Source organism: Narcine bancroftii, chromosome 1 (genome assembly GCF_036971445.1).
Source record: "Narcine bancroftii isolate sNarBan1 chromosome 1, sNarBan1.hap1, whole genome shotgun sequence".
Classification (NCBI taxonomy): Eukaryota; Metazoa; Chordata; class Chondrichthyes; order Torpediniformes; family Narcinidae; genus Narcine; species Narcine bancroftii.
The window spans coordinates 492,133,026-492,146,578 of NC_091469.1; the positions used below are offsets into that span (position 1 = coordinate 492,133,026).

The following is a 13,553-nucleotide window of genomic DNA, read 5'->3' on the forward strand; positions in this document are numbered from 1 at the left end:
ACAGAAGAACAGGGCTTTGTCTTGCTTCACTGTAATCACCAGATATGCCGGCACTGTCCCAGAGGGGTGGACCTTTGATCGATTGCAGGGGGCACATCTCTGACCCATTAGGCCAGAAGTGCAGATCACAGATCCAAAGGCACGGGTCCTGATGCAGAAAATTAGACTGCCAATTCAAACTCACCCATTTAGAATAGAGCACAGTACAGGCCCTTGGTGTTTGGTTGACCCATATATTCCTTAAAACAGTACTAAACCCTCCCTACCTCATAACCCTCTACCTTCCTTTCATCCTGTTACGAGCCCAGAGGACCCAAAACCCAGAGGCAATAGAAATTGACCACAACAAATGGTTACTTAACCAAAAGTTGCTTTTAATTATCTTTAAACATGAAAATAGAATCAAACTTTAACTTATCACTAACTTACTTAATCTAACTTAACCCCCTTCTAATTCTAAGTGCACGTGTGTGTAATGTGTGTGTACATTCAGAAAAGTTCTTGAGTTCACAGTCTAATCTCACTTGTCATTTCTCCAAGTTCACTGGTTGCGGGCAATTCTTAGACCGTGCACAGAATTTAACACTTAGAAAGTTCACCAGGCTTTGGTGCTTGAAAGGTAAATAGTTACCACTCAGGAAGGTTCTTGTTAGTTTCACACAGAGAGAGAGAGATTTGTTGCTCATTGGACACACACAAACTGATTTCCTCCGATCAGTGTCTTGCTGAAGAAACTTGCCCCATTATGGGTTTTGCAAATGATGATGTCTTCTTCCAGGTCACCACAGAGTTCCTTTTTGTTTCCCTTATTTCAATGTCTGGCTTCAGCAAAGCTCTTGCATTTTTAAATGAGATATGAAGTGTAAGTATCTGTTTGGAAAGTGACCTACTCTAAACCTCTCACAATCTATCCCTTTTAAAAACATTTCTATATATAATATAACCCATAACAATCCATGTGCCTGTATAAGAGTCTCTTAAATGCCCTCAATATTTCAGCCTCCACCACCATTCCTGGCAAAGCATTCCAGGCCCCGACAACGCGCTGTTTTTTATATTTAAAAAAAACCTCCCTCCCTTCACTTTGTACACACGTCCTCTGGTGTTTGCTGATCCTCCCCTGGGAAACAGGCACTGTTTGTCCACCGTCTATGCCTCTCAGAATCCTTCAGACCTCTATCAAGTCCTTTCTCATCCTTCTACACTCCAAAGAGAAAAGTCCCAGCTCTGCGAACCTTGCTTCAGAAGACTTGTTTCCCAATCCAGGCAACATCCTGGTAAATCTCCTCTGCCCCCTCTCCATAGCTTCCACATCCTTCCTGTAATGAGGTGACCAGAACTGAATACAATTCCAGAGATTTGTAAAGTTGCAACATGACCTCTCTACTCCTGAACTCAATCCCCCTATTAATGAAGCCCAGCATCCAATAGGCCTTAACTATCCTCTCAATTTCCATGGATTTGATTAGTTTTTGAGTGGTACATAATTTTAAGTGTCAATTAATCTAATTTTAACAAAACCTGTTCTTTCAATAATAATAATTTTGAAACCACCCGATTATTGCCATCATCTGCATTGGGCACTGATATCCCGCTGGGAATGAGTGGACTGTCCATGTCAACTCTGGGCCATGTATAATGCCAGGCACCCATTTGCTCACCTGTCCTTTCTGCGCACAACGTCCAGCAGAAAAGTGAAAGTGACGGAATTCAACCAAATAAATGGTGGCATGTGCTGTGCAGCATGTTTACAGAATGAGGAGGCGAGCCCCAGCCACCCATGCACTTTTATCTCTTTCAGTTGTGGAATCGTGAAATCCGTTTCCAGAACGACAATTACCTTTAACTGTGGTGGACTTCTTGGAAGATATGTAACTATCGTCCAACCGGGACTTTTTAAAATACTAACACTCTGCGAGGTTGAGATCTTTGGATCAAAGGTTTCGTCCCCTGAACATGCAGGTAAGTTCAGGACACCCAGCAATAAACCCTCTGACTGAGGATCTCGGTGGATCAAGGAGCCTCAGTGGGGGAGAAAGGAAGTTCGGGCCGGAATCCTTCATTCAGATGTTGACCATTAGTTTCCAGCCACTGTTCAGCCACCTAGGCTCTTCCCGCAGATGGTTGGTTGTTCCAGATTTCAGCATCTGCTGGGCGTGAGTTCAGAATACCCATGCAAACTCTTTGTACAATCTTCATTTCTTCGTTAGAATGCACGTGCGCTGATACAGACACAGTGCTTAAAAACGATAAGAAAAAGATAAGGACATGAGAAACAGGAGCTGGAGTTGGCCATCTGGCTGGAGTTGGCACAATGGCCGATCAGATGATCGGCTCATCTCTTGCTATCTGCTTCACTCCTTAGTTCATTAATTCCCTTACTCCGTAAAAATAAAATGCATCCAACCGTGTCTTAAATATTTTACTGAGGTCCTCTGGTTCAAGGGGCACCAAATTCCATAGATTCACCACCCTGTGGGTAAATCAGTTCCTCCTCATGAACGTCCTGAATCAGAAGGCTACTTCCCCTAGTTCCAGTCTCCCCAACCAATGGAAAAGCACCTTCCCTACCTCACATATCTACGCAATTCATAACATTACAAGTTCTATAAGATCCCCTATGTTCCAGCAAATGCAGTCTCACACGGACCACCTAGGCCAATCTCTCTCATTAACCTGGTGAACCTCCTCTGCACTGTCTCCAAAGCTAATGGACCCTTCCCCAAATAATGGGACCTTGTACAGTTTTAAATTATTGGGAACGTTTTGAAAAACCTAATCACTTTAGTCCATTATCAATAACAGCACACTACGCGCAGGGCATCCCCTTGAATCCACGGTGTGAAGAGTCTCATTCGGGCAGAGGTGAATGTGTGGCCCCAGCAGTTCTTTGTAGAATAGCTGGCTGCGATAACCCAATGTTTATACTGGCGGGGCCGACACAAGTGGCTGTCGACAAAGAAAGGTACACAAGTCTTTCAACCTCTATGTTCAAGCAAAAGACATTTGGGGAGGATGGGTTGGAAATTTAGGAGAAATAAAAATTGGAGAGAAATAATCATCCTATTCTCAGGGGCAAAAGAAAACCATTACTCCCTCTGAGTTTTAACGTTTGAAAGTGGAAAAATTCAGGTCGATCTCCGTTCCCAACCATGACGCTCACGGGGCTTGGATGGCTCAACAGACAATCTGCGGAGAAACGTAGCAGGTAGGTCCGTCCGGATCAGAGGATGAAAAACTGAACATTTTCATGTGGAAAACTACATCAAGGGCGAGAGCGCTGAAGACAGCTGTATGGCAAGGGAGAGAGGCAAGAAGAAAACAAGGCTAGCTGGAGGATGGGTCACGCAGGGTAGAGCAGTGCACGTGAGGTTGAGTGCTGGAATCTGATGAGCAAAATGGTGGCGAGAGAGCGGTAATTAGAGTTTGTTAGGGCACGAGCTGGTAGGAAGTGGCAGGCGGGGACAGATGATGAGGGAAGGAGGAGAGGAGGTAAAGATTCAAAGGTTTGTTCCCGTTTGCACACCAACCTGCCCATCCTTGGCCTTCTCCACTGCCACTGAGACCTACCGTCAACTCACGAAACAACCTCTCATATTCCGCCAGTGCAGACTGCAGCCTGATGGGAAGGACACTGATTTTTTTTTTCAGGTTAACATCTCTCTCTTCTCACAATCCAAGTCTATTATTCCTGTTCGGTCGGGCCATTCTTGTGTCCTTCCACCTCGACCCGATCTATTCTCCTCTCGCTTGCTCGCCCTGGTTACCTCCTCTTCAATCCACATTTACCAGTATTCATCCTCCTTCTTCCCACCCTTAGACTATAGCTGTCCTTGCCCAGTAGCTCATTATTATTGCTGTTGTTCACTCCTATTGTCAGATCTCAAGAGTTTTTCTCCATTTACAACCCCTTTCCGCCCTGTAGGAGTCGTCTCCCTCCTCTCCCATGTTCTTCTTGCCTCCTTCATCCCTTGACACAGTGAACTTCCTCTGCCTGTCGTTATTACCCCTCTTTGGTTCTTAAATCCACTCTCTCCAACTCCTCGCACCATGCCCACATGTCAACAGCTATTCATCTTGGTTTTTGTGAACAGTTCCCGACAAAAAACATTTTTTTTCCCTGTTTTACTCCAATTGATGCTGCTCGAAGGTATTGAAATTGTGGTCTCCGATTTCTACTAGGAACAGAAGTAGGCCACTCAGCCCATCGAGTCTGTTCCGTGACTCTACACTAAGCTGAATGATGGTCACACCTAGTTCCAATTTCCCCCATATCCCTTGATACCCTGACTAAGGAGATACTTGTCCATTTCCTGTTTAAATACTCCCACTGATCTGTGCGGCAGATCCACAACCCTCTGACCAAAGAAGGTCTTCCTCATCTCTGTTTTGAATGCTTGACTTCTAATTCTTGAGACTGCGAATACCTTGTCCTTGATTCACCCACCAAGGGAAACCTCTTCTCTGCTTTGTCCGGGTTTATTTTCAATACACCAAAGCAGCCCAGAACCTTCTTATGTACAATCTGCATTTACCAGTGGCATGCAGTTAGGTGAGAGGGAATGCTTCAATGAGGACATTTGGATTCCACAGCACCAGATGTGTGAAGGGTTCCGCGAGTGAGAAACAATTGCCCAATCCTGTAATTTTGGAAAGTGGAACGTAATCCTTTTGGTGGGAAAAAAAAAACTGAAGGCAAACGATTATCTAAATATCATGGATGTGAGTGCAGTTCAGATGGGTTTAATTTATCACGAGGACTTGTGAGCCTGCTGAAGATGGGATGATTGTATTCTTGAGTGTTATTGAAAGGGTACACAGGCATAGAAGGCACTGGTAAATAAGACCATAAGATAGAGGAGCAGAAGTGGGTCATTCAGCCCATCAAGGCTGCTACACAATTCCTTCATGAGCTGATCCATTCTCTGACTAGGGCCCACTTCTCCCCATAATCTCTGACATCCTGAATACTCACAAAAAAGTCACACACCAATCTCTGCTTTAAATACATGCAAAGACATGGGTCCACAGCTGCCGGTCGTGATAAATTCCAGAGGTTCACCACTCTCTGACTAAGGAAATTCTCAAAGGATGCCCTTCATCCCTGCAGTTGTGTTGTCCTGGACTCCTCTAACATCAGAAACAAAGTTGCCACTTCTACCCTGTCCAGGTCTAACAACACTTGATGTATTTGTATGTCACCCCCCCCCCCCCCCCCTCATCCCTCTGAACTCCAGGGAGTGCAGATGAAGAGCCCCCAATTAATTCCTCATATCCTGATCCCTTCAGTGCAGGAATCATTCTTGTGAATTTTCTCTGAACCCTCTCCAAGACCAGCACATCGTACTTTTAATAAGGAGCTCAAAACTGCATCCCACACTCCCGATGAGCCCTCAACATCGGATGTCAGCTCTTGTCTCCTCTTCCTCCAGGTATGAATGGCAACAGTTCACCACCGACTCAGCCTGGAGGTTAACCTTTAGGATGTCTTGTGCAAGGAATCCTAGGTCCCTTTGCACTTGTGAATTCGCTCCCCATCCAAATAATAGTCTCCCCTTCTACTCCTTCCAGCAAAGTGCGTAACCACACAATTTCCAACAATGTATTTTATTTGCCATGTCTTATCCCTGTTACAAGATCAAACCAGCCACCACAAAGAAGGCAGATCACACAGGGGTAAAGATGAACAATTATTTTATTAACAAAAATTCACCTTCAAACTTTAATTCAAAAATCTCACCTTTTATAATAATGCCCACTGGTTGCTATGCAAATCTCTATAACAGTGTAAAGCTAATAAATTCCCCAGCCTAAATATAACATATGTAATTAAAGTTGTATTTCCAACCAGCCCACAGAAAAACTTAGACACAAAAAACCCCACAAAACACACAAGACTCTCAAAACTTCAATCTCAACCGAAGCAAAGATCATAAACAAAATTCAGTTTGTTTGGTAAACTGAAGCCAAAAGATCTTTGAGAGAGAGAGCACAAAATTCGAAGCTGTCTTCTTGTGTTGCTTGCAGAGAGAGGAACAACGGGCTTGGTCCCGATCCTTCTGTTCATCCTTATTGAAATCCCGACATTCTAAACTGTCCTCCAGACTATGACTCATGCTCTGGGCCGCCTTCCACTCCACAGCACCCCCAGTGGTGGTTTATCATCTAAGTCCAGAAATTTTCAGATAGTTTTCTCCCACACTCTCAGCAGTTCACCTTCACCTTGGCTCTCTAAGGCAAACTGTCACTTTTCAACATAAAACCACACAACATATAAGCCAATACACAACACCTCCCCTGGTTAAAAAAATATTTGGTCCACAAGAACAAATTTTTAACAATTAATGGAAGTATTAGATAAATAAAATAAACACTCCATTTTTTTTTAAAAAAGTGTGAGATTAGATTCATATCTACCCAGATTAACATCTTTACAAACAATCTGCTATTACATTATTGTCCCCTTTATGTTTGTAATAATTAAATCATACTCTTGTAACATTAAGCTCCAGATCAAAAACTGTCTGTTCTTATTTTTCATTTTAGACAGAAAAACTAATGGATTATGATCAGTTTATATTATTAATGGTTTTTGAACAGTACAAATATACATGTCAAAATGTTGCAACCCAAAACAAGTGCTAATAACTCCTTCTCAATGGTTGAATAATTTTGTTGATGATCATTAAACCTTTTCGAGAAGTATGAAATAGAATGTTTTACTCCATCCCCATCCTTCTTCTGTAACAGTACAGCACCAACCACTTTGTCACTGGCGTCCATGGCTAAAGAGAATGGCTTTTCAAAGTTAGGGGACACAAGTACAGGCTGATGGCAAAAAATGGCCTTTAACTTCAGAAATTCCTCCTGGCTTGTATCAGACCAGATAAATTTTTCTTTCTTTCCAAGTAGTTTTGTTAATGGGAGTGCAATTTCTGCAAAGTTTTTACAAAATCTACAATAGTTGCCAATCATACCTAGAAATCTCCAAAGAGCTTTCTTATTACCTGGGATAGGGAATGCAGTGACAACCAGTGCCACCTGTCCCTGTCCTACCACATAACCCAGATAAATTACAGAGGCATGTCCAAACTCACTCTTGTGTAAATTCACTGTGAGGTGTGCTTCCACCAGTCTCTGAAATAACTGCTCTAATTCAAGCATGTGTCCTTCCCATGTATCTGTACAAATTACTAAATCATCGATATAGGCTCCTATGTGCTCTAAACCCTGAATGACTGTATTAATCATTCTCTGAAATGTGCCAGGTGCATTTTTCACCCCAAAAGGCATAATATTATACTCCTACAATCCCGAAGGTGTAACACATGCAGAAATCTTCCTGCCTCTCTCTGTCAAAGGAACACACCAGTATCTTTGTAGGAAATTTAGCCTTCCCCACCTTATCTATACAATCATCTATTCTGGGAATAGGGAACGCATCAGCCTTTATCACCATGTTTACCTTTTGATAATCTGTACAAAACCTAATTGAGCCATCTGGCTTAGGCACCAGAACACAGGGTGAACTCCAATTTGAACTTGATTTTTTGGATGATGTCATTTTTGAGCATATAATCCACCTCTTGATCCAACAATCTGCTCTTTTCCTGATTAACTCGGTAAGGATGCTGCTTAATAGGGTTAGCATCACTGACTTCCACATCATGACAAGCCACAGTAGTTCTTCTTGGAACATCTGGGAATATATTCTTAAATTTCATAAGTAATATCTTCATTTCTGACTTAGTCAAATGCATTAACTTGGTGTCTAAGTTTTGCAAAACTATAGAATTTTCTAGCCTGGGGATTATCACTTTCTGTGCTCCATGACCTTCTACAAAATTTATCTCCTCCTTACTTTCCTCTATAACTAGCACCTTGGTGGGAATCCTAGTCTCCTCCTCAATCATTTTCTCAAAGTAAGGTTTAAGCATGTTCACGTGACAGACCTGTGTCTCTCTTTGACCATCAAGCATCTCAATGACATAGGTGACCTGGTTAATTTTTGATTTCACCTTGTATGGTCCTGAAAACTGAGCTCTCAAAAGGTTTGACTCCATTGGAAACAAAACCAATACTTTGTCGCCAGGTTTAATGTCCCTAATTTTTGCTTTTTGATCATACTGAATTTTCATTTTTCCCCGAGCAGTTTTTAAATTTTTCCTTGCCATCTTGCAAGCCTGATGTAATCTGTTTTTTAATTTGAAAACATAATCCAACAGATTTGATTGTATATCATTATGTATCCACTGTTCCTTCAACAATAGTAATGGACCCCTGACTTCATGACCAAACACCAACTCAAATGAACTAAAGCCAAGAGACTCCTGAGTTGTCTCTCTAACAGCAAACAATAACAAATGGATTCCTTCATCCCAATCCTTATTATTTTCCATGCAATAAGCCCTTATCATATTTTTCACAGTTAAATGGAACCTTTCCAAGGTCCCTTGATTTGCAGCCTGATAGGTAGACGACACAATTTGATGGGTTCCCAATTCATACACCACCTGTTGAAATATTCCAGACATAAAATGACTCCCTTGGTCCGATTGAATTTCGCTTGGTAGGCCAAACAGCGTGAAAAATTTTAGCACCCCCTTCACAGTCATCTTCGCTTTAATGTTTCTCAGGAGAATAGCCTCTGGAAACCTTGAAGCTGTGCACATGAGTGTTAACAAATATTCATTTCCTGCTTTGGTTTTTGGCCAACACAATCCACTATCACTTTTGAGAAGGACTCCCCAAAAGCAGGGATGGTTTGTAAAGGAGCCACTGGTGGTCCTTGATTAGGCTTGCCCACCAGTTGACAAGTGCGACAGGTTCTACAAACATCCTTTCACTGGCAGGTATCACTTGGGGTCTTCACTTTCTCATCGATATTCCATCTTGAACAAAGTAACCTACTGGCTCAGTTTCAATTTCCTGGTTAGACAGAATCTTATCTCTTATCCCAGCAAGATCAGGATCCTGCTTTTGTCTGGCTATTAATTCCTCTCTTGCCGCCGTCTACCCTTCGCCCGGACCGGGGCCGGGGCCGCTGCTGCTCTCCCTGTGCCCGGACTGGGGCCGCCGCCTCCCACTCCCTGTCCGGACCGGGGCCTCCGCCTGCCTCACTCGACCGAGGCCGGGACCAAGCCATGAAAGACCCCAACAATGAAAGACCCCAACAATGAAGACGCTGTTTACATCCGGTACCGCACGGATGGCAGTCTCTTCAATCTGAGGCGCCTGCAAGCTCACACCAAGACACAAGAGAAACTTGTCCGTGAACTACTCTTTGCAGACGATGCCGCTTTAGTTGCCCATTGAGAGCCAGCTCTTCAGCGCTTGACGTCCTGCTTTGCGGAAACTGCCAAAATGTTTGGCCTGGAAGTCAGCCTGAAGAAAAATGAGGTCCTCCATCAGCCAGCTCCCCACCATGACTACCAGCCCCCCCACATCTCCATCGGGCACACAAAACTCAAAACGGTCAACCAGTTTACCTATCTCAGCTGCACCATTTCATCAGATGCAAGGATCGACAACGAGATAGACAACAGACTCGCCAAGGCAAATAGCGCCTTTGGAAGACTACACAAAAGAGTCTGGAAAAACAACCAACTGAAAAACCTCACAAAGATAAGCGTATACAGAGCCGTTGTCATACCCACACTCCTGTTCGGCTCCGAATCATGGGTCCTCTACCGGCACCACCTACGGCTCCTAGAACGCTTCCACCAGCGTTGTCTCCGCTCCATCCTCAACATCCATTGGAGCGCTTACATCCCTAACGTCGAAGTACTCGAGATGGCAGAGGTCGACAGCATCGAGTCCACGCTGCTGAAGATCCAGCTGCGCTGGATGGGTCACGTCTCCAGAATGGAGGACCATGCCTTCCCAAGATCGTGTTATATGGCGAGCTCTCCACTGGCCACCGTGACAGAGGTGCACCAAAGAAAAGGTACAAGGACTGCCTAAAGAAATCTCTTGGTGCCTGCCACATTGACCACCGCCAGTGGGCTGATAACGCCTCAAACCGTGCATCTTGGCACCTCACAGTTTGGCGGGCAGCAACCTCCTTTGAAGAAGACCGCAGAGCCCACCTCACTGACAAAAGGCAAAGGAGGAAAAACCCAACACCCAACCCCAACCAACCAATTTTCCCCTGCAACCGCTGCAATCGTGTCTGCCTGTCCCGCATCGGACTTGTCAGCCACAAACGAGCCTGCAGCTGACGTGGACTTTTTACCCCCTCCATAAATCTTCGTCCGCGAAGCCAAGCCAAAGAATTCCTCTCTTGACAACAGCAAAGCTGGATCCTTAGGTTTGTCCTCAGTGCTCGTCTCCACTACAGGACCATCACAGACTTTCTCTTCCTCTATTTTTTTTCTAGACATGGCTCTAGTAATGACACACGCAGGGTAGATTTCCAAATCCTTTTCAGACTCATAAACCAATGGCTTACTTGTGAGTTTCACCGCAGGTATGACTTTACCCTCTGCTAAATCATTCCCTAACAAAAGAGAAACCCCACGCACCAACAGACTTGATCTTATCCCGATCGTAACCGGGCCATTAACTAAGTCTGATTTCTCACTATTCTATGCAAAGGTTTAGACTCTGCTTCACCACTAATGCCTTTAATTAAATTCACATCTCCAGTATCGGTCTCCTCATTTAAAATGTTGCTTAATACAAGCGATTGGGCTGCTCCACTATCCCACAGGATTTTAACTGGCACTTGATTGGATCCTTCTTTAACCGAAATGAAACCTTGAGACATGAATGGTTTAAAAATATCCCTAACATTCTCACTCTGAACACAGGCGGTTGGTGCCACCCCTTTCTCTTTCTTCCTTTTCAGTACAGGACAATTTGCTATTATGTGCCCTGCCTTCTTGCAATAGTAGCAAATAACACTCAAATTTTTCCTTTACCCATTTCCTTTAACCTCACTTCTAGATTTTCTCTCTACTCTACTTGAATTATCAACAGTATTCCTTTGAAAGGTTTTCCTTGGAGTCCACTTAGACTTGTTAAAGCATATTCCTCTGTGAATTTAGCCAATTCTTGCCAAGTTTTTCTATTTTCTCTGCCAAGTACACTCGAATATTGTCAGGAACACAATTTTTAATCTCCTCAATCAGAATTATTTCCCTCAATAAATCAGTTATTTTCTATTTTCATTGCGGCACACCACCGATCAAAACACACAACCTTCCTATAAGCAAAATCCAGGTAAGATTGGGTTGCTGCTTTGTTTAAATTCCAGAACTTTTGTCTATAAGCCTCTAGGACTAGTTCATAAGATCAGAGTATAGCCTGCTTTACAAATTCGTCAGCTGCTTGTTGTACCGTAAGACACGAGTCCACCTCTTGGGCTTTCCCTTTAAGAACACTTTGTAGCAGGAGTGACCACTGGTCTAGTGGCCATTTTAAATTTACAGCTACTTTCTCAAAATGCTGGAAATATTGGTCTATTTGAGCTTCCTCAAATGGAGGAACTAACCTCACTTTTCTACTGACCAGAAATCTCTCCTCCTGACCAGCACGTGGGTTTTTGGCTTCTCCCTCTCCTTGGGTTAGGGTCTGCCTCAATTTAGCTAGTTCTAGCTCATGCTTCCATTCTTTGTCTCTCTCCTCCATTTCTTCCTGCCTTACTGCTTCCCGTTTGGCTTTCCTTTCTGCCTCTCTTTTTCCCTCTAATTCTTGTTTTCTCAAAGCCAACTTTACTTCCTCTGAAGTTCTCTCCTCTGGAAACTGTTCAAATGCAGTTTCTTCAAATACCCCCTTTCCTACATGGTGCTTAACAATCTTTTGGGCCATTTCCTTTTTTTTCATCCCAGTTCTTACTGTAAGATGTTTTAACTTGCCAACTATAACCATCAGTTTTGACTTTTTAGTCATTATTAAATTAACCACTGAAGGGTTCACGATGAACTGGTCAATATTCACAGTTGCTAGTTTTTCTGTTGGTCATTTATACACTCAACATTGATTTTTAATTTCAAGCTTTTATAACAATCCCCACTGGTTACTATGCAAATCTCTTTAACAGTGTAAAACTAATAAATTCCCCAGCCTAAATATAACATGTGTAATTAAAGTCTAAGTTATATTTCCAACCAGCCCTCAGAAAAACTTAGACACAAAACAAACACAAAACTTCAATCTCAACTGAAGCAAAGATCAGAAACAAAACTCAGTTTGTTTGGTGAACTGAAGCCAAAAGATCTTCAAGAGAGAGCACAAAATTTGAAGTTGTCTTCTTGTGTTGTTTGCAGAGAGAGGAACCACTGGCTTGGTCCGGATCCTTCTGGCTGCCTTCAAAATGTCCATCCCTTTTTGGAATGCCCAACATTCTAAACTATCCTCCAGACCATGACATGCTCTGGGCCTTCTTCCATTCCACAGCAGTGCCCCCAGTGGTGGTTTATCATCCAAGTCCAGAAATTTCTAGATCATTTTCTGCACATGCCCAGTCTGTCTCCCATTCTCTCAGCAGTCCACCTTCACCTTGGCTCTCTCAGGCAAACTGTCATATTTTAACCTAAAACCACACAACACATAAGCTAATACACAACACAGAACTCTGTCACATTCCATTCTCTGTATCTAGGTCTCTATGAAACCTCTTTCTTTCCTCTGCAATACCATCCCCTCCACCATCTTAGACCATTTGAAAGGAAGTCGGAGACCAAATATCTTGAAATGGAGAAATTGTAACTAATCATAGATTTATCATTGCCGTTCAGGCATGAACAGGGCAACCAGGCTGTGTTCTGCTCTACTTTGATTCATTTTGTGTTCAACTGATTCATAAGAGGAGTACATGGATTAGGACAGTAAATCACATTCTATCTGGTAATATATTTGGGGCAGGATGCAGTCGAGAAAGTATCATTAGATTTGCAAGACTGCAGAGGCAGGGAGAATTGCGTGGCATGGAACTGGAGATTGTTCTTGTGGAGAGAGTCCATTGACCTCCCTTCTTCAGATAGTTAATAGAATTTAGTTCTGGTGAATCTATTCTGTAGTAACTGAAGGAGAAACCATGTAGGTAAATAAATGCATTCAATGATCCAGACAAACAGATTTAATGAGCATGAAAATGGTCCACAAAAGGACTCCAAAGTTTGTGAAAATTAGTGTTTGTATTTTGGTGCAACAAAACTCAGCAGAAAATGGAGAACAGGTTTTCATCCATTAAAAGTCTGGACACCAGTTTCTGTCCTGATGGTTCCACCAGCGACTGGCCCAGGAGGGGCACCGATCAGGTCTACATTCAGGTCGGCTGATTGACAGCTGGCCAGGTGGAGTCAGCCCCTGAGGTGGTCTTCCTGCAGGTCCAGAGGTCGCCCCCCCCCCCTGCAGTCGAGAGGGGGAGGGTTCTGGTTTCCTCCCACGGTTCAAGAAAGCACCGGGGGTTTGGAGGTGAATTGTGCGGCACGGGCTTGTGGGCCGAATGGTCTGTTACCCTGCTCTACTGCAGCACCCTCACCCAACGCTGCCTGAAACTTTCCCACATAGAACAACGGAATGGTTAGAGTTGGAACAGACGTGTCGCA

General features: G+C 43.5%; 1 protein-coding gene across 1 annotated transcript in view; it reads left to right on the forward strand.

The window, feature by feature from the left end:
* LOC138762026 (uncharacterized) overlaps positions 1-13,553 on the forward strand; it is a 57,934-nt gene that overhangs the window by 15,400 nt on the left and 28,981 nt on the right. The window contains exon 6 of the mRNA XM_069935238.1: positions 1,802-1,962. Within this exon, the coding sequence (XP_069791339.1) occupies positions 1,802-1,962 (161 nt within the window). The remainder of the gene's footprint in view (positions 1-1,801; positions 1,963-13,553) is intronic.